Below are 21,129 nucleotides of genomic sequence, written 5' to 3' on the forward strand. Positions count from 1 at the left end.
TCAAATGCTATTGATGTTAGAAACGTGTTCAACAATGCCGTACGTAACTTTAGAGACGGTCCCTTAATTTAAGCATTTCTGCGAATATCGAACGTCCAACGTTAAACCAACTTTATTCCAATGCTCCCTGGGACATTCTCCAGGCTCCAAGCTCCCCGTGACCCAGTAGGATAACTGGTATAGAAAATGGATGGATGGATGGATGGATGAAATCCTTTAAACATCCTCCTAACCTCAAGAGGGCGCTGTGGAAAAATCCCATCCACGGGATTGATCCCATAAACTCTTATGCTCACGTGGCCACGTTGCTTGGTGACGAAAAAGCCTGGCTTGACAATTTCCTGTAGCATCGCTGCCACTAAAAAGAAAAAAAAATCAAATCAAAAGCTTGAATTTGGATACTGTCAGCAAAAATACTTGCTCGTGCATCAAGTGAAGATTAGTTGATTGATCCGCGATGTAAAACTACGATTAGAGAATTTACCGAGAATTATGGAGAGCTATGTTTTCATCCGAGTAGTGGGGAAGGGGAGTTATGGTGAGGTGAACCTGGTGCAACACAAATCTGAGCGTAAACAGGTAAGACGAGATCGGATAGCTCAAGTCTGATCAACCCTATTGTGTGTGGTAGAAATGATTTCTGTTGTCATGGCTGTTTCACTTTCCTGATGCAGCTCAGATGTAAACATGTTGACAAGTGGTCCAGCTCATAGTGTGTAGAAGCTATTAGTTTATCATTTCTTTAATCAATGCATTTTATATAGAGAGTAGGGATCATGTCTATATAATCTAAATTCAAAACGTAAATCACAAATGCTTTAGTTGCTCTCTAATCTCCAGAACAGTCTGGATGCTTTCTTTTGCTGTTCAGGATGACAGAAGAACACTATTGCAAAAAGAGTGAACAATCCCTTTTTAACTATGTAATGAAAATAATGAAAGCTTCTTTTGAAACATTACCATCTTAAATGTAGATGTGCAAAATCTGTGTTTTGACTCAACTTTACGCACTTTCACAACATAAAATCATCTGATCACTGGATCAGATCTTTTTTTTTAAAAAAAAAAAACATTACGGCAAATCTGATTCAACAATGATTCATCATATAGCAGTAAATTAATGGCCAGGTACATCCCTGTTAATCCAAACCAAAAGTCTCTTTTTGCTGCTTTCCCCCACCTCTAACCTCTAAACCCACTCACATTTTAGTAATTAACTGATGTATTAGCTGACTACAAACCAAGGGATAGAAATAGTGGAATAAACCAATATGTATAGAGTCCTCAAACACCCATGAGTAGAATATGTGCTGTAGTATCAAGGGGCTCGTTGCATGTTTTTCTACCCCTCGAAAAGACACTAATGATTCAGTCCGGATAATTTAAACGTGGTTAAATGTGGTTGATGCTGCTTGGTTGGAATGAAAACCTGCACCCACACCAGCCCTTTCTGGATAAGATTGGACTAAATTGGATTGGATTAAGTTTTAGACTTAATAATGTAAATTATTACTATATATGCCTTGTTTTAAGCATTATATATGAGCTCTTCTGTTGTGATTACTAGGCTATATATGCACCACAAGATACAATTCCAGTAGATGTCCTCAGCCTGTTGTTCATGTATTACTGTCTCAAATACTACTTCATGTGTGTGTGCATGTGTGGGTGCTTTTGTACTGTTACTGATATTGCAAAAAGCTTGTTTCTTTCATAGCCCTGTCTTTTACAGTATTTTGCGAATGGGGATTCCTGTTACATACGAACAGGACCCACCATCTTGTGCTCCATTGATATTTACAGCTCCTGACTTAGTATCGATAGTAATTATCATGTTCTATTATTTTTAGTAGTGCATCTATACCGTTTTTCCTCACCCAGTATGTCATCAAGAAGCTGAACCTGAGAACATCGTCGAAGCGAGAGCGCCGGGCGGCTGAACAGGAAGCGCAGCTCCTGTCACAGCTCAAACATCCCAACATTGTCACTTACCGGGAATCATGGGAAGGAGAAGACTATCAGCTTTATATAGTTATGGGCTTCTGTGAGGGAGGAGACCTGTATCACAGGCTGAAGCAGCAGAAGGGTGAGCTGCTGCCTGAGAGACAGGTGGTGGAGTGGTTTGTCCAGATCGCCATGGCACTGCAGGTAAGCCAGCGTTCTTTATGATTTTACGCTGTTTAAATGTGCCTAAACACTTCCGTCTTGAAGACTTTCCCGTGTTGGAAAACCTGACGTTTTACAGCTTTACCGCTGAATGTTTGTTCTAAATCCGCTGAGGTCTCTTTAGTATTTACACGAGAAACACATCTTGCACCGAGATCTGAAAACGCAGAACATCTTCCTGACCAAAACCAACATAATCAAAGTGGGTGATCTGGGCATCGCACGTGTTCTGGAGAATCAGAACGACATGGCCAGCACCCTGATCGGAACGCCGTACTACATGAGTCCTGAGCTTTTCTCCAACAAGCCGTACAACTACAAGGTATCACGCACAATACACCGAGTTACCTGTTTATCAGGTAAACCTCCCATATATGTGCGCAATTACTGACTGTAGCCTATTTATTGCTCTGTGTGATATATCAGCCTACCTCTTTAATGTCAGTCAACAAAAATGGACCACTGATGAACAGGTATTATATGAGTAGTGGTCCATTTTCAAGACAGATAAATCAACTAAAAATATCCAACCGAGAGACTTTGACACTGATGAAGAGTAGATGATGATTAAAACACACTGTGTAAAGAAGAACTAACCTGTAGTCTCTAACCTACAAGGTAGCGCATTAAAACCCTTCAGTAATAGTCTCATAGAGCTTCCTAATAAACATGGCTATGCGAAGAAAAAATTTCACTGTGCTGTAATGTATATGTCACAAATAAAGGATTCTTTTTCTTCTTCAACTATACAAGTTGTTCCAAACCTAATTTATTCAGGAAGCCATTTGCTTTTCTATTAAATCTAAATTCGGTTCTCTTTCTGCAGTCGGACATTTGGGCTCTGGGCTGCTGCGTGTACGAGATGGCGACTCTGAAACACGCCTTCAATGCAAAAGACATGAACTCGCTCGTGTACCGTATCGTAGAGGGAAAGGTAACTTCTGTAACGTTCTATAACATTTTATGTTTCTGCTGACGAGACGTGTTTCCATGGCTGCACTATTTCTATTTTACTGTACTCCAAAACAATGACAAAATTCGCGTTTAGAATATATATATATAAAACGTACAGTCCCTCTCTACCACCGATACGGATCAGCAGTTTTGATGAGATCACTCTGCACTTCAGCTTCTCATCAGATTTTCTATCCAATCAAATGCTCTCTAGAATCTGAAGTGTCCTGGCCCGACATTATAAACATCCATAGTACTAACTCTCAAGTACGGCTTAGCCCGGGCTGTGAGGTAAGCTAAACGCTACTGGCTATTTAAGAAGGGGGAGGAGTCATGCCATAAGTCCCGCCCTGACTTCCTGTTTCACTGGAAATTATGTCAACACGAATAACGCTACATGTTTCAAAGCACTTCCAGGGGACTTTAATATAAACCAGTGATTTGCCTTGCCGCCTCCACTTTTGTTAAAGCTGCTGATATAGAAAATTACTCAACATCTTTTGACAAATCAGGATTGAGAATTCAGCAGCGCTGAGATATAACAGCAAACTATGTAGGTGATGTATAACCCTATGCTAGTAATGTACCTTTATACTCCATGGGAGTTTCAGCTTAATTAATCCTGATACTAATACGTATGTTTTCAAGGTTTTTTTTGTACCTTCAGTACCAGAATCTCTGCTTCCTATTCCCCAGTTGCCTCAGATGCCATCTAAGTACGATCCTCTGTTAGGAGAGCTGATCAAGCGAATGCTGTGTAAGAGGCCAGACGACAGACCTGATGTCAAACACATTCTGCGGCAGCCCTACATCAAACAGCAGATCGCCGCCTTTTTGGAAGCCACTAAAGAGTAAATATGTTAATTACGGTTAACAAGCTTCACTCAGAAACCTTTATAGAGTGTGTCAATTTCTTATAAATCGCTGTTTAACAGGAAAACTGCCAGATCCCGAAAGAGAGTGAACAGCAGGCCTAACAGAGACACGCCAAGAGAAGTGCCTGTTCTTCAAAAGCAGGAGCCGCAGTGTGTCAACTCTGAGCAGAAAAGCAGAGGAAAAAGGGTAAAACACACTCCAGAGATTCGTATTTGGGGTTCAGTTATTGATTTTGCTACAAATTATAGCTAGCTGATACGAATTACAGCTAGCCGTACAAGGCAGACTTGGGTATTAGTCTACTGTTTCAAAGTTAAGTAAGGAATAATACTCTCAGAGGGGTGTTGTTATAGGAAAATAATCAATGACGTGCTGGTGTGATGTGGCCTGATGTGAAGAGGAGTTATTGTTAACACCCTGAGTTGCTTATTTTCCAAAAACTGTTTTAGTCTTCTTATATGACAGAAATTTGCCAATAATGTTTATTTATTTATTGATTGATTGATTGATTAAAGAATGTACATATTGTACCACATTTATAGTTATTGTTAAAGTTGTGGACCATTACATAAAAGCAGTTTTAAATGTTCATTTTATCACTGTTTCTTGAAGTTAGTAAGACAAAAATATACAAATTGCTACCAAGAAACCATAATGTCCTGTGTCCTAAAGACATTCCCATGATGGAAAACCTAAAGGAACATTTTTAACTCTGACTGTTACAAAAGCACTGTAACAAAAGCAAAAGTACAAAAAACACTGGAGACTCCTTCCTTAAGAACGATTCTACGTTTTCTTTGTTAAATGACGATACTGTGAATTAGCTGCTACTGTAATTACTATTGTATAATAATCGACACCTTCTGACCAATCAGTATTGAGAATTCAACAGCGCTAGGGTATAAGGGGCAATACATATGATGTGCGGTAGGTATTGATATATCGTTATATGATCATGTTTAACAAGACATTAGTGGAAATTACGCTGATAAAGCACTAATAATGCCGCATTAAAACCACATTTTTCAAACCACCAGCAAACACAAATGTATTGATGTGAAATTTTATTTTTCAGTCAGAGGAAAATCAATCCAAACATCACAACGGCATAAAGGACAATATTCTCCCAAACCCACCCCTGTTAATAAACTCCCCAAGTCAGGACATTCAGGAAGTCCTGAATTCGACAGATCAGAACGTAGCAACCATCAGCAACATTGACATCGACATCCAACCTCAGGAACACAGAGACAAGCTCCAGAAAGTGAAACCCCATCGAAAAGGAAACCTTGTCGGAAAGGAAGAACGCTCGCTCGTTTCACAGAGTTCGAGCGGGACAGAACCGCCAAAACCCACGGAAAGAATCGAACCTGTAAAAGACAGCAGAGTTCCGTTTGGGGAGGAGGACACCATGAAACTGCTGCAGCAGGCAGCGATGGAGGACATAAAAACCAGCAAGCGGGACACTACGGAGGCCGAGGAGGACCAAAAAACTGAGGCAGAGCATCCTTTAGGAGAAAGACGGGTATGTTATACTCTGTAATGAAATGAAGGTTTCACATTTGCAATGAAAGAAAAATACACTTTTCTTCACTATGTTTCAGACTAGTCTGGAATCCACCGATAAGCTGCTTGAGCCATTTAATCCAGTGGCGCTCATGGTAAGAGGACATTTTGTAGTATTTTCTGAAAACTCAAAGTTTTATTCTGCTTACATCACATCAATCAGCTAACGAGTTTTTTTTATTTTTTTTTACGTTTTTATTCATTTATAGCTGTTGTGGATGTTGATGTCCCAGCAGTCACTTATGTTACATCTCTCTTTTTTGTTTTTTTTAAAATATATTTTGTTTGAACATAGCAACTTGTCAACGATTATACATTATCCTTTAAGATCAGCATGTTTTTTTTTATCCATTTATCGTTACATTAGTTGATGCAGAGCATCCGTCAAGCGAGTCCCTGTACTGAAACGATATCAGAATGAGCACATTAATCAACACCTTCTGACCAATCAGAATCCAGAATTAAGCAGCACTGTGGTATAAGCGTGATCGTTTTGTTATTGATTTGTTAGTACTGAATATGAAGGACTGAATTTTCATCCAACATAAATTTCAGTAGCGGCGGAAAAAGTACGTATATTTTACGCTGCCTTTTCGAAATGTTTTCATTTGACACCAAAATAAATGGCCCCCCATGCCATTCCAGATATTTTTTCCCCTTAATTTCTCACTGGTCTGTACTTGTCGTCGCTCGTTTGTTTATTTTTATATTAATACAAATCTAATTTTCTTTATTTAAAGTTACACATACGTGAAAGAAAAGGCTATTACTATGTAATGTACAATATGCTGATTTATATATATGTAGGCCAGTTCCTTGCTCCTCATCACTTCCTGTATTTTTACATGTATTCCACTGCATTATTTATAGCACTATGACATTAGAGTTAATGCTTGCTGATTCAGGCTTTACCGGTAAGTTATACCTGTGTATTTATGCCTGCATGTTGATTATTTTCTAGTATTGTCTATTTATAGTTTAATTCATCTGTCAAATGAGGAAATTCTGATTCTGTAACAGGAGTCTCACAACCCAGAGCAAACTCCAGCTCCTTCAGAAACCAGCAAGTATCATATTCGTCCTCCTTTCTCTTCCGCGGAGCCATCCGTGTCCCGTCAGCGCAGACAGAATAAGAGAGATGTGGCCCACGATGAGAGCAAAGTAAGTGATGTAGATGGCAAAATCATTTCCCTTCATTCTTGGCTCATGAATTATTATTTTTTTTTACCTATTTTTTTCCCCAATTCTTTAGATTAAAGCAGCCAACTCCAGGCCTCTGCCTCCACTTCTTGAAAATTCCCCAACCGTAGGCATAAAAAGGAGAGAAGGAAGTGAAGTTGAGATGGCTAAACACTCTACACACTCTCAACCTGATCACCAACATGACCCTACACCCCAGGTGTGACTCGCTTCAAGACGAAAAAGATCTGGAAGGCTACGATAAGACACATACTTAAAATAATATTTAAGGCAGCACTACTTTAATCGTGTTTTTTGTTTTGTTTTTTTTTACAATGGTGTATATGGTGCCTTGCATAAGTATTCACCCCCTTGATCTTTTCTACTCTTAGAACCTAGAACTGAAATGGACTCAACTGGGATTATTTGTCATGAATCGAGATTAAAATAGCCCATAACAGTGAAGAGGGTGAAAAGAAACAATATAGTTTTGCAAAATTATTTACAAAAAATTTTTTAAAAAGTTTTTCAATAGTGATTGCATAAGTATTCACCCCCATTGCTCCCCTATAGTTATAGACCAGCCTTCAGAAGTCATATAATTATTTGAATGTAACCACTACCTTTTTATATCTTATCTAAAATATATGATATTATAATATCTTTAAATATTTCTTTATAGGTAAACAGCAGAGCAGGAAACATTAGCATTTGTCCATCATTTAAAATGACAGGATATAACTCCAAATTATTGTCTGGTCAAATTTGAATGATTTCAATACGATCTGAATTTCCATACTTTTATTCCCGAGGCTGTGAAAGCGCATGCTTCCTAAACTTTTTGATCAAATCTGAAAATCGGGTCTCTCATTAATGAACGTTTCCATCATGGCTGATGCTACATTTGCCAAAAAATGATTGGATTAACCGTAAAGCGTGTCAACCCTTTTCTAATTTCATTCACAGTTTTTTTTTTTTTTTTTTTTTTGGGGGGGGGTGCTGTTTTGTTTTGTTTTTACATTCAATGTGGTGCCGTTTAACCGATTTTTTTTTTCATGGATTATCTAAGAAATGTTAATCCCATGCTAAGAAATGTCAAAGCTGGCAAAATATCAAGAAAAACAAATCTCTTTTCTGAGTAAATAAAATTAAACGAAATATAAATTATTTATGTATTGAAATATTAAATTCCTTATGGAGATGAACTGCAAATAAGGGGGAATTGGGATTGGACATTTTTTCTCAATCTGTTCTGTTTCACTTGCAGAATCGGCTTCTATCAGCCCGAGAGAGGAGGCGGCTGAAGAAGTCACGAGAAAACCAGAGCGAGTCAGGTATGCATTTACGTGTTGGGACACTGTACACTGTCTTTGCCAAGAGAAGTGACACTGTATTTAAACTGATCAGTCTCATGGCTTTAGCTAAAAGTTATACCACGGAACTGCCGAATTCTCGATTCTGATTGGTCAGAAGGTGTCGATTAATTTGCTATAACAGCAGCTCGGACAGAAGTTTTAAGGCAAATCACAGGTTTATATTAATGTACTCGTTCTAATATATTATCGCTTCTAAAGTATGGTGGGGCTTTCTGAGAGACGTTCCACAACATTAACGTAACTGTAAACAGAAAAAAGCTTGACGTGCTGTTCGTTAATAAATGAAAATTGTTCGTGTTCGCAAACCACTGTGGTATAAGAGGAATCTGGGACACAGTATTACTGGAAAATAAATCGCTTCACTTCACATTGGGCCACATCACACCACCCCATCGTGGATTATTTTCCTATAACAGCATGCTCTGTAGTGTCTTTTTCCTCAGTTTTAATCACTGTAGTATCCAAAACCTAAATAAACGAGTTCTATTTTCCTTTTCTCTGCTCATCCTGTTGAAATGGAGACGAAAGGTTTTCTTTAGAAACGGACTATTTGAATTCATGAATTTAGAGACGGGTTTTCGAAGGTGCTTTAGGATGAAAGACGTGTCGTGCAGGTGTTCCGTGTAGGAGTGCGGACGAAAGCGAATAATGGTTTGGCTATATTTCGCACTGAATGGTCTCTCGTTAAAGCTTCCTGTCTCATTTAAAGTAGCTCCTGCTGTCAGAAGGGCATCGTGCGATGTTGCCTCGTTAAATGCCAAGCACACGGACCAGCCTGATTGCCCGAGACCTGCCAGTGTACCAGCTGTAACGCACAAGGTGGGATGACTAACCGTTAGAAGTGGGTTACCAGTATGTCTAAACAATGCTGACTTCCTGTACATCCTGCAAATTTCAGTATTTTACTTAATTTTCAGTTTGTTTCTTATGGGCTTCCAGGTTTCATGATCACAAATAAAATGATAGTAACCAAATATACATAATAAGCCGTATTTGTTAAATTGTCATTATTGTTTTTTTCATGTGTTGGAAACGCCTTTTCTAACATAGTTTTTTTTCCCGAATGTACTCTTCGATCATTTTGCTTCTTTCTAGGAATAAATTCCTACTGTAAGCAAAGCTATCTACCAGTATATAACCATTTCAAGCAATGTACAGAAATTGGGGTGATGAGCTATATTGCATTCTCATAATAAAAACTATTGCCCTTTTCCCCTGCTAAGATATCATTTGCTCCAGCCATTGTAATTACATATGGCTGCTTTCTATGGTTAGATATTGGAAGTTTCTAGAAATCTTTAAGAAGGCTTGGGTTTCACAAGCTATTGGATTAATAGTGAAATTGTCTTCAGAGTCGTTACCAGAATTCTTTCTCTGATCTCTGTCCTGGAACAGGTGCCGTTTAACAGATTTTTTTTTTTTTTTTCATGGATTATCTAAGAAATGTTAATCCCATGCTAAGAAATGTCAAAGCTGGCAAAATATCAAGAAAAACAAATCTCTTTTCTGAGTAAATAAAATTAAACGAAATATAATTTTTTTATGTATTGAAATATTAAATTCCTTATGGAGATTAAGGACATTTTTTGCTCAGTCTGTTGTGTTTCACTTGCAGAATCGGCTTCTATCAGCCCGAGAGAGGAGGCGGCTGAGGCTGTCACGAGAAAACCAGAGCGAGTCAGGTATGCATTTACGTGTTGGGACACTGTATAGGCTTCCGGGATATTACTGTAACATGAATCTATAGTTGTGTTAAATCTTTTGTTAAATCCGACCGTGCCGTCGCTGCTAACGCATGCGCTGAGTCTTTTTAAGCATGAAAGACGTGTCGTGCAGGTGTTCCGTGTAGGAGTGCGGACGAAAGCGAATAATGGTTTGGCTATATTTCGCACTGAATGGTCTCTTGTTAAAGCTTCTTGTCTCATTTAAAGCAGCTCCTGCTGTCAGAAGGGCGTCGTGCAATGTTTCCTCGTTAAATGCCAAGCACACGGACCAGCCTGAGAGGAAATCATCAAGGCGTCACTCGGATGAGGAGGAGTGCAGCTCATCCACCAGCACCACAGAGCGCTCTGAGGGAGACTACAGAGAGAGGTGAGGGGGGGTCTTTACTATGAACATTATTTATACAGATCTAGCGAATCAATCCGGCGCTAAATCCACCGTCGTTCCACAGCAAAAGCGAGACCAACGAGATGCAAGACCTGGTCCAGATGATGACGCAGACATTACGAATGGACGCCAGAGACGTCCTGTGTGAGCAGGAAAGCTCGCGGTCTAACTCGGCCATGCTGCCCGAGTTCAAACTGAACAGGACGTACCGAGACACGCTGATGATTCATGGGAAAAGCAGAGAGGGAGAGCGCGACTTCCATCTCAGTGACTTCCGATCAGGTTAGGTGTAAAGTGGAAATTCATACGTTGATCTACAATGAAGATAGAATTTATCCTAGAAACAAATATTTTCTGATCAGCGAATCAGAGCATTGCTTTGTAATCAAGTTAATTGGCTTTCCAAAATCTGGCCCGAGCCCTAAAAACGTTTGTTTAGCAGGAGGGAAACAGAACCTCAAATTCACTTTTACTTCTGGATCATTCAGTTCGGCGATTCATTTACAATTCTTAGGATGTTTCGTTCTCGACTCTGTGTGCAGCGTTTAGTTTACTGATCTCACCCCTCTGTCCTTAGATGACTCTTCAGGACCGGCTAAGATCAGGAGAGCCGTGGAGCACTTGCGCACAGACGTGGTTAAAGGACTCGGAGTGAAACTGCTGGACAAAGTCCTGGACATCCTGCAGGAGGAGGACGAGGACAAGCGAGAGGCAAGTCAGCCACTGTTATTAGACAAGACCGTTTAAAAAATTAAAGCTACAGGATGGAAGATTTTGGGAATTTTGACACATTTCAAGTCTGTGTCATAAACAGCATAACGCTCAACGATAAGTATACTTAGTGTAGAGAAAAACACTTTAGCGCTCGGTTGCTTTACACATTTGGGTTTTTTTTTTGTGTTTAAAAAGATACAGATTAAGTGAGAAATAGGGCTCAAATCACTCACACACACACACCTGATATATCCAAGTTTGAAATACAAAAATATGGATTAAGTCACCAACACTTCCATTAGTCAATAATGTAAGTTCCCTAGATCACAACTAACTTCATAACCGTGTAACTATACAAATTCCACGAACAGCATAAATTATTCGTTCAAGAAGAAGAAGAAAAAAAGAAGCTAAATCTTTGAGTCCTAAATCCTTTTCCCTCAGACTGTGACTCCTGCCAGTCACTGTGTAGTCGCACTTCTTTCATGCTTAAACATGATGACGTTCGATGTATCCGAGTTGACTTATGTCATAACCTAAAAATTTTTTTAAAAATCAACTAACTTTGAATTAGAGGTTCACTTGGATTTAAATGCTTTGATCAAAACAATTGTTTTCCATCTGCTAACATTATTAATAAACAGATTTCCTTAATGCAGCTACAGTATACTTCTATATTGGCGCTTAATTTATACGTCTTATTTCTGCATGTAAAGTATAAAACACGAGGGAAGGTAGCGTGTTTTTCTTGATTGCGATTTCTCTTTCAGGTCTTGCTACGGCAGCAGATGGGGGAAGAGAAGTACAGAGCGTACGCCGTTATGGTGCGGCAACTAAAATTCTTCGAGGACGTCGCGTTCAAATGCTGAGCGAATCCGCTGACACGCAAACCCTGATCTTGTCTCCACTGATGATTAGTGGACTTTGGCGGTTATACTTTGATTTCCTTTGTAATTATGAACTGATACAATGCACTGAATGAATCGCATGTATTTATGCAACTGATCTCAATGACCAGCGTTTCATTTCTCCTGTATGATTGTAAACTTCTGATCCGGTTGAATATTGAAAGTCAACATTTTTCTATTGTCTACACAGTATATATGTTTCGAGATTTAGGATGATTTTATAATAAACACTTTTGGTTGCTGTATAATACAAATAATCCTCTTTATTAAGCACATGTGGAATTGTACATGAAAACAATGAAGCGACGTCCATCGAGTCCACTGCACAGGCGTGTCGCCCGGCATCCGATATAGCAGAGCACGGTTCTACTTGTGTTTTTTCTTCTTCAAGTTCTCCTGAGGCTTTTCACGGGTCTCTGGCATCTCCGGTACGATAGGCTGCCACGTGAGAGGGTTTCGTCTGTACATGGGCCACGGAGGCAGTGTGAGCTGCAACATAAACAAGGAATAAGGGGTGTGAGAGAGAATATAATAATATCAAATATAATATAAATATTAGATCATTATGGTGACCCGGTTATATTTCTATATGACAAATAGAAAAAAAAACACATTAAATATGTGAACCTTTTGTTGTTGTTTTTTTGTTTTTTAATGGGAATGTGATCATGATTCAACAAAAACAGACAAAGAAATACTGCTAACTTCTTGAATTTGTTAGAACACATTACACCTGTCATTTTACAGTGCATTGCAAAAGTTTGCATTCCCCTATAGTTTTTGAATGAAAAGGAAAATTAGCCTTTTTTTTCCCTTCCAAATTCCAAGTTTAAAAAAAAAAAAAAAAAGAAGTTTTACCATGAATCCAAACACACCATATTTTTGTTGAGACTTTTGTCTTCGTCTTCATTTTGTGCAAAGGAGATGGAAACATTTGCACTTCACAGTATCATGCCGTTAAATTTTTGTCATATCTCTAATACACAAATATTTACCGTTATATTTGATCCATGTACTAAATCAAGAAAAAAAGAAAGAATTGAAGCTGCTTACCAAACAGGAGATGGTAAATCCGGCTAACATTATGTACACGGTCCATCCAAACTGCTCAATGATCAGACCGTAAATGAACCCAATGACCTGGAACGTGGACAAAACGTCTAAGAGATATACTGATGCTGAAACACCGAAGTCATTTACGGATAAATTATAGGCATTTCTATATTATATATATGCATGTATAATAAATAGAGGAAAGGATCGTGGTGTTAATGTTACTTACAGCTGAGACCAGGATGACTCCTTGGAAAATCTGTTCGGCAAGTTTCTGACCTTTATAGTCCTGAATAATCCAAAAAACGACAGGACAATTTACACATCTGACATCTGGATTCATTTAGAAACCAATTAAAGCAATACACTACAGGTAGAAATGACTGTTTTTGGTTCAGGACAAACATTTTTAAGTAATAGTATGAAATCCAAACATCTGAATTTTACTTTTTTTTGTTTTTGTTTCTTTGTTGTTTTTTTGTTGATTCTCACCCACCATATTGTCTGTAAATTAGCAATGTTGAATAAGGCTTTAAGCTGCACTCACTTGGCACAATCAAATCTCGTCATATATCCCTGAAAAGCATTTTTCACTCCTACATGTATCAATAACTGTCATTATGATATACATCAGATTCCTTTATAAACCATAAATCGCACTATAAACGACTAACTAAAGTGGAAATATGTGAAACCACATCAAATATGCCCCCACACACAATATTCAGGAACCAAAAGAATACATCACAGTTTCTAGATGACCTGTGTTCCTAAAATTGCAAAAAAATTTTATTTTAATTTACCTAGCACCTTCCTAATACTTTGTAAGTTTGTGACCACGCTAACATGCCTTAAAAACGAGAAATATATACAAAATAAATGGGTACATTTTTTGGAAAGAGTTCCAATCCAAAATACATTTTCCAACAAACTTATAACATTTAACAAATGACTAGCTTGCTTTTGTTTTGTGTTACTGTATACGCAAATGTATGCGTAATTAATTTGCCGATGCCTCATTTGCATAAATATGAATATGCAAAACGCTGAGAACGTTCCACATAGAAAATTAAATTTAAAAAATTGATTAAATATAAGCTATATAAAACTATTGTCCAGGAAACTATTCTGTAAAAAAAAAAAATAATTCGAACAACATCAAATGAACAGATTGATTTATTACGTAAGTAAATGTATGCGTATTTAATTAGCTGAACCCTCACTTTCGTAACTAAATATGTAAATTCATAAAAGGCTGCGATACAAAAATTACTTATAAGAATATCTGTAACACTGGCAAATATTCATTGTGATTTTTTAAAATGTGCTGCTTTATAAAGACAGATTTGGCAACATGTACATTAGCAATGTATGTAGCAATGTATCGTAAAATAAATGTCTTTATATCGCATTGATAGCATACGGTACAAGTCTGTAAGTGTTATCACTGTGTAGAAAACTAAAGATATCATTTTACGGTAATAAAACGATACAGTACATTCTGCGTCTCTTCACAAAGCTGCTAACGGGTGCTAAGTAACGGCTGCTAAATAGCGATGAAACAAAATAGGCACGATAAGCTAGTTAAGTAACTAGTTAAGATATTTATAAACAGAGCAACACTTACCATGTGAGTTGGAAAGGAATTAAACCTGGAAAACATTTCGAAACAAATAAAAGAAGAAGAAGACGTCTATAATAAACAGATTGACCTATGAATGCAGAATTTCCGGTTACAAAAAAATGCATACGTAGATTTGAGAAGGACCCGAGTAACAGTGTTGAAGGGGGCTCAAACTGCGCTAAACTTGCGCATCACTTGCGCAGCACCGCGCCGTTTTACACATAAGCTTTAATACAGCCATTCGTTGTTGATGTTGTTGTTGAAAATTCTATTTGTTTGCGTTGTAAATATTTTCTACATGTTAAAACAGAAAATAGCACCCTGTGTTTACCATACTGTGTTTTTTTTTCTAAGTGAACAAATCAAGTTTAGAAAAAATTATAATCCGGCAGTAAAATGGACACCTAACATGTACTAGGGAATGGGTGAGGACTTGGCGAGAGGATTTGTAGATGATATGGATGCTAAGGAAGGCATTTCGTTCATTGCTCGCGTGTCGTGAGATGATGTAATGATCTGGGGAAATTGTGTGCGGGATTTGCGTGTTTTCCAGAAGAAAAGCGTCGCGTGCTGCATCGGCTCAGATTTGCTGGTGTTGAGTTGGCATTTTGGGTGAAAATCTGAGTAGGACCCCAAACACAGGTAAATCAAGCGAACAGTGGGTTAATTGGAGGGTGTAGGGTTTCTCGATGCTTGCAGCTTTATTTAGAGAATGTTTAAAGGCGGTGTTTTCTATAGTAAGCGTGCATTTTGCATGGTGCACGCGCCGAAATGTACATAAAATCTCGCCCTTTTGACTAAATCCAGTTCATTTGCTGTCCCTGATTAACAAGCTGATCAATAAAAGGTTCAAAAGTTTTCATAAGAGAGGAACCAGACATATTTCTTTGCACAATAATGTTTTGCACTAGTGCTTTTCTTTGTATTCTTGTTTACATCATTGCTCTTCAGTAGATTATTTCATGCAGCTGTCGCTCATTTGCATTTTCTGCACTTGGGAAATGCTCTGATGTACAGCACCAGTGCCTCTGTATTTTAATTTAGCAAATTCAATTCAATTCAATTTTATTTGTATAGCGCTTTTTACAATAGACATTGTCTCAAAGCAGCTTTACAGAAATATCAACACGGTATACAGATATTAAAGGTGTGAAATGTTTGCACTGATCCTCCTATTTACTGCACTACATACACTACATCCCAACAACCACACTCCAAAATCTAGTGGAAAGCCTTCCCAGAAGAGTGGAGGTTATTGCGACAACAAAAGGGGGATTAAATGTGGAATGGGATGTTTAAGAAGCACATACCGTCAGGTGTGCACAAACTTTTGGCTGTACAGTATATAACGCTTGTGTTCTCACTTTCGTGCCGAAATGAATAAAAGTTGGTCTTATCTTAATGCTGTGTTCTTGAGTCTTGTCTGTATGGGTCACTGAGGGTATGGGTCTGATTTCCTTTATTCTAGTTAATATGTTGTTCGTTTCATTTTCAGAGCAGAAGTACAGCTGTAGATGTAATGCAGTGACCTGCTTAATCTACAGGGTAAAAATAAAGCAACATGACGCTCAGGAGAGGTAATCAAGAATTCATCTTTACGCTTTCTTTTCTATTCGGTGAACCCTCAGGTTTTGTTTATTTCCTTCTGGTTTGGAGTTCATGTCAGAATCGGCCTATTTTCACCCTCAGGAGAAAAAAAAAAGAAAAAAAAAGGCAGTAGAGAGAAATCTTTTGAAGCGCAACCTCCCAAAGTAGGTGTGTGGGGGTTCGAATCCCGTTCTCCCTGCGCCTCGGGGGTTTCCTCCCCCAGTCTAAAGTCATACGAAAGGTAATTAAGTATAAAGTTTTTTTTCTTTTTTTTTCGTGTGTGTGTGTTTGTTTCCTTTCAGTGAACGTGGTGATCCTCGTCCTGCTCTCGATCGCCTTTTTAATCATTGTGCATCGAAATCTGCTGAATCTCAGTGACTTCCTAAAGCAAGATGGTTCAGGTATTAAATCTGAACAGCCGTAAGTCGTCTTGTTCTGTTCACGCGCTATACGCTTTTCTGCACCATGCTGTGAAAAGTCATTTCCCTCTGTTAGACACATCCCCGGGTGCGATCCTGCCCTTTGAAAATGGATTCTTTGCGGAGCGTAAAGTCAGCACCAGGGAGGAGATCCCGGTGATGATCACAGCGTCTGAGGAGAGACTGGGCGCCGCTGTGGCTGCTATGAACAGCATCAACCGAAATAGCAAAGCCAACGTGGTTTTCAGCGTCGTGACGCTCAACGAGTCTGTAGAACATCTCCGGTGAGAGCCAACTTTTATCCATATGCCCGTAACCGTGTTTTGAGGTTTGTGAGTGTGTGTCTAACGTGTAGCCGTCTTGCGTCAGGACTTGGTTGAGCGAAACGGACATCAAGCACCAAATCATCACGTTTGACCCGAAAATCCTGGAGGGAAAGATTTCCTCCAATCCTCAGCAGTCGGATTTGGAAAAACCGGTACTTACACATATCTCTTCTAACATGTTCTATACACATCGTGGAAATTCTTCATCTTAAACATGTCCCGTCCCACCTCCCCACCCCAGCTCAATTTTGCCAGGTTCTACATGCCGAACTTCTTACCTGACATGGAGAAAGCAATTTACCTGGATGATGATGTTATTGTGCAAGGTACCTGTTCACGACCACTTCATATACGTCATATTGCTAGGGCGAAAAGGGTCAAATGAAACATGTTTGATCACAGGAGACATCCAGGAACTTTTTGACACGATTCTGAAGCCTGGCCATGCTGCTGCTTTTGCAGAAGACTGCGACTCTGCGTCTTCTAAAGGCATCATTAGAGGAGCAGGAAACCAGGTAAATAACAGTGAGCTCATAATTTTAAAAAAGGAAAAAAAAATGAAAGCATGAAGTTGATTAATATTCTCAAGAAAACTGACATAAGTGGACAAATCATAAATTCATTAGCTTAGGCACCAAGTAAAAAACAAGTCCCATGTTTTGGTTGCTAGGAAACCTAATTGGGCTTAGTAGTAAGCATGTTTGCCTCGCACCTCCGGGGTTGGGGGTTCGATTCCCGCCTCTGCGTTGTCTGGGCGGAGTTTACATGTTCTCTGCATACTTAGGGGGTTTCCTCTAGGTACTTCGGTGTCCTCCCCCAGTCCAGAGTCATGTGTTGTAGGCTGATTGGCATGTCTAAATTGTCCGTAGTGTGTGAACGCGTGTATGATTGTGCCCTGAGATGGGTTGGCACGCCGTCCAGGATGTCCCTCCGACTTGTGCACCGAGTCCCGTGGGATAAGCTCCAGGCTCCCTGCAACCCTGTGTATGATAAGCAGTGTGGAAGATGGATGGATGGAGACCTAATTGACGTCTTTATTTTCTCTTGTTTAACCCACAAGGCAATGTAATGTCCTAACAGAAGAGTTATATGACTGCTTTGCACTGGAATTTTGATGTTTCTATATACCTGTGTGCTTCCAATTTCCCCAAAAATATTAATAATAATAATAATAATAATGTGTCATGTTAATTAATCTAATGAGTGAAAACTCTTCAGCCAATGAGGTAATAGGATTTGGAAGAAGTAGCGTGTGCTGTAATTGCAGCATGGAGGTATGTTGCACCACCATGAGTTGCGTTGTTTTAAATGTAAACAGTTGTTTTGCATAAGAAAATAAGTAGTAGGGTTTATTTCTTTTCCTGGTTGCTAAATAATTAAAAACCCAGCTGTTTGTACTGGGCTACTGATTGGTCCATCTTAATAGTAACACTTCGCAGGATGCTCAGCCGTAACAGCTCTGACAATTCCTAGGATTGAAACTCTCAATTATTATTCTATATATTTATTTTTTAAACAGAAGAGTTATATTGGCTTTCTGGACTTCAAAAAGGAAGCCGTCAGGAAATTGGGAATGCGAGCAAACACATGTTCTTTCAATCCTGGAGTCATTGTGGCGAACTTGACCGAATGGAAACACCAAAACATCACCCAGCAGCTGGAAATGTGGATGGAGCGCAATGCCAAGTGAGTGGCTTGTAACTGGTTGAAAATGATACTTTGTCTCTAAATTAAGGAATGAGTGTATTAATGCATGTGTCGTGTGTAATTACCTAACATGATCATTCAAATGTGCAGTTTGAGCATTGTGAAGAAAAGGCCCGGTTATGATTATGGACTAGTAATGCTTAAAGTGCCTCGAAACAAGTAGCGATATTCGACGTGTTGACGTAATTTCCACTGAAACAGGAAGTCAGGCCCGGGACATGTTGAGTAGCACCGCCCCCTTTTTTAAATAGCCAATCGTTCAACAACGGATATTTATAATGTCTGAGGCGGGACATTTCAGATTCTAGAGAGCATTCAATTGGACAGAAAATCTGATGAGAAGCTGAAGTGCAGCGTGATGTCATCAAAATTGCTGATCCGTATCGGCGGTAGAGAGAGCGTGTACGTTTTGAACGCGTATATCTTCTAAACGTGAATTTGTGAATTCCATTGTGTGGCAGAAAATAGTCACCATTTTGTACATTTCTTCTTTTCATCCAATCCGTCAGGGAAGGTCTTTACAGCAACATGCTGGCAGACAGCTTCACTACACCACCGCTACTTCTAGTGTTCTACAAGCGTCACTCCAGCATTGAGCCCATGTGGCATGTCAGACATCTCGGTAAGTCTTTCTAATGCTTGATCTTAAATACTTGAAATTGAGGAGCCTGAAACTGAGGAATATTCCATGTTTAGACGTTTTTTTTTGTTGTTTTTTTGACCCCAGTGTTGTTGAGTTGGTTGGCAGGTGTTGATTAATTTTCTGTAATGGCAGTAGTTTGGCAGAAACATAACTATTGACAGATAGTTGAACAAAAGATGTCGTTTTGTTTAATATATATTTAAAAAATTGTTAGTGTTGGCAAATTGCTGTGGGAGAACAGGAATAAAGAGGCACTTCAGGACATGCTGTTATTTTTGGTAGTAACCACAACCTTATTTCCTTATAAGGGCACACCCTTAAGTGTTATTTCTTCTTTCATTAGCAAGTGGTTTATTGACCGTGATCTGATGTTTTCAGGAGCCTCGGGAGCTGCAAATCGTTACTCATCGCAGTTCATCAGTGCAGCTAAACTCCTCCACTGGAACGGACATTATAAGCCGTGGGGCAGATCCTCATCGTACGTCGATGTTTGGGACAAGTGGTACATTCCAGATCCCACCGGTAAATTCCATCCAATCAGAAGACACTCGGGGGACAAGTAAAGACTTGAAGTTAAATTATCCTAACACTTTGCACAAATTCTATATCTGGTGGTTTTAAAGCTCAAAAGGGTGTATGAACTATGCCGTTTCTTTCAATTGGCAGCATGCACAATATAGTTGAAGCGATTTCATTGGCAATTCGGCTTGAAAACTAGTTCACACTAAGAATTAGGAATTAAAGTGGCGTTCGGGGTGATGTATAGATAGAAGTTCAAAATAGCTCAGTGTGTCTTTCAAATATATTATTTCATTTTTCCCGCTTCCTCTTTGGCTTCGGGGCGCAGTTATAGTGACGTAACAATTCATCTGGGCTAACCAACTATTTAAAGAGCCCTCGAGATAGCAATATCAACGACAGCATCTCAAATCAGTATTAAAGGCTTATGTTTAATGTTTAACATTTCATTCCACCAAGACCAGCTCAAAGCTAGTCAAAACTAACTTCATACACAAGATCATACATACGCCAAAAACACTAAAAACGCTACCTCAATCCTTATTGCTTACATTCAAAAACTCCAGCATTTTTCAGATTTTTTTTTTCTTTAATGCATTTTAAGTATGCAGTTGTATTGATTTCCACATGTATTATTTTAAAGCATGTTTTTGTCTTTTTTTTTTTTGTCTCACAAGTTCATCGAGCACATTTCATTTCTTGACCAAGAGTCATTTCCATTTCAGCTTCAATGTTACTTGTTTGGAAGCGTGTGCCAACAAATTTGTACATACGAAAGCAAATAATTCTATATTTACTTATTAAATAACATTAAGTAACATCTGTTGGTTTGTTGTGTGGTTATTGTTTAACACGTTACTCCTGTTCTTTAGTTGTAATGGATCTTCACACAGTTAACATCTTAATGTAGCAAGGTTATTGACTATGTAAGTAATAAGAAAATGGGACATGCAGAAGATTTGTTTTTAGAAAACTGTTGTCATAGACACCGATTGGACCTTGGACAAAGACACTTGTGGCAAGAATTCACGTCGATTGGAACGACGGGTCCATATTTAGGACCAATTTTAGGTTTTATCCTATTATGAGCACTACCACGTGGACACCATTTTGTGCACGTGACCTCAGATTGAGAACATACTCAAGTCTACCAAGTTTGGTGAAAATATTTCATTCCATTCAAAAGCTATAGCTTTTTCAGTAAAAGTAGCCATACCCTCTGCAAATGTTTTTGCCTGTAGTCATGGCTATAAACTGGAAGTTAAAAAAAAAAATAAATAAAAATAAATTTTGGACAATTATTCTTCCAAGGAGTCCAAACAAATGTCCTACACTGGTTTTATTTTGGTTGAGGAGGAGACCTAGGATGATTTTCCAATAACAGGATGTCCTGAAGTGTTATT

At 38.7% G+C, this 21,129-nt stretch overlaps 3 protein-coding genes across 8 annotated transcripts; 2 read left to right on the top strand and 1 right to left on the bottom strand.

Annotated features, from left to right (window-relative positions):
• Nucleotides 1–295: 295 nt before the first annotated feature.
• Nucleotides 296–12,261, top strand: nek4 (NIMA-related kinase 4). 4 transcript variants are annotated; one of them, XM_053674171.1, is made up of 17 exons: nt 296–579; nt 1,851–2,148; nt 2,291–2,488; nt 2,993–3,100; nt 3,817–3,971; nt 4,056–4,182; nt 5,072–5,521; nt 5,601–5,657; nt 6,583–6,723; nt 6,815–6,961; nt 8,009–8,075; nt 8,827–8,936; nt 9,733–9,799; nt 10,049–10,208; nt 10,291–10,508; nt 10,804–10,937; nt 11,711–12,261. In XM_053674171.1, the coding sequence occupies exons 2-17, from the start codon at nt 2,035–2,037 to the stop codon at nt 11,807–11,809; spliced, it is 2,352 nt and encodes a 783-aa protein (XP_053530146.1). In that variant the 5' UTR covers nt 296–579; nt 1,851–2,034; the 3' UTR covers nt 11,810–12,261. The 4 variants fall into 4 exon arrangements, with proteins under 4 accessions (XP_053530146.1, XP_053530143.1, XP_053530145.1 ...); XM_053674168.1 differs by having other exon boundaries at nt 1,882–2,148; XM_053674170.1 differs by having other exon boundaries at nt 1,882–2,148; nt 8,830–8,936.
• Nucleotides 12,094–14,632, bottom strand: spcs1 (signal peptidase complex subunit 1). Its single transcript, NM_001200862.1, is given in 4 exon segments — nt 12,094–12,337; nt 12,902–12,988; nt 13,131–13,190; nt 14,529–14,632. Coding segments are annotated over 4 exon segments (306 nt in total). The 5' UTR covers nt 14,565–14,632; the 3' UTR covers nt 12,094–12,214.
• Nucleotides 14,633–14,941: 309 nt separating this feature from the next.
• glt8d1 (glycosyltransferase 8 domain containing 1) lies at nt 14,942–20,546 on the top strand. 3 transcript variants are annotated; one of them, XM_017450820.2, is made up of 10 exons: nt 14,942–15,167; nt 16,021–16,102; nt 16,415–16,513; nt 16,608–16,815; nt 16,901–17,009; nt 17,099–17,183; nt 17,260–17,372; nt 18,377–18,543; nt 19,074–19,186; nt 19,586–20,546. In XM_017450820.2, exons 2-10 carry the CDS (start codon nt 16,087–16,089, stop codon nt 19,768–19,770), a joined length of 1,095 nt encoding a protein of 364 aa, XP_017306309.1. In that variant the 5' UTR covers nt 14,942–15,167; nt 16,021–16,086; the 3' UTR covers nt 19,771–20,546. The 3 variants fall into 3 exon arrangements, with proteins under 3 accessions (XP_017306309.1, XP_017306310.1, XP_047005363.1); XM_017450821.2 differs by having other exon boundaries at nt 16,026–16,102; XM_047149407.1 differs by lacking the exons at nt 14,942–15,167; nt 16,415–16,513 and adding an exon at nt 16,215–16,353.
• The last annotated feature ends 583 nt before the right edge of the window (nt 20,547–21,129 follow it).

The sequence above is a fragment of the Ictalurus punctatus genome, chromosome 21, assembly GCF_001660625.3.
Source record: "Ictalurus punctatus breed USDA103 chromosome 21, Coco_2.0, whole genome shotgun sequence".
NCBI lineage: Eukaryota > Metazoa > Chordata > Actinopteri > Siluriformes > Ictaluridae > Ictalurus > Ictalurus punctatus.

Coding starts and splice junctions, on each gene's coding strand:
- nek4 (XM_053674168.1), top strand. CDS start 493: ATGGAGAGCTATGTTTTCATCCGAGTAGTGGGGAAGGGGAGTTATGGT. Junction 5,658..6,582: donor TTAATCCAGTGGCGCTCATG/GTAAGAGGACAT, acceptor ATTCTGTAACAG/GAGTCTCACAACCCAGAGCA. Junction 10,209..10,290: donor GAGGGAGACTACAGAGAGAG/GTGAGGGGGGGT, acceptor GTCGTTCCACAG/CAAAAGCGAGACCAACGAGA.
- glt8d1 (XM_017450820.2), top strand. Junction 16,514..16,607: donor CCTAAAGCAAGATGGTTCAG/GTATTAAATCTG, acceptor TCCCTCTGTTAG/ACACATCCCCGGGTGCGATC. Junction 19,187..19,585: donor GTGGCATGTCAGACATCTCG/GTAAGTCTTTCT, acceptor TGATGTTTTCAG/GAGCCTCGGGAGCTGCAAAT.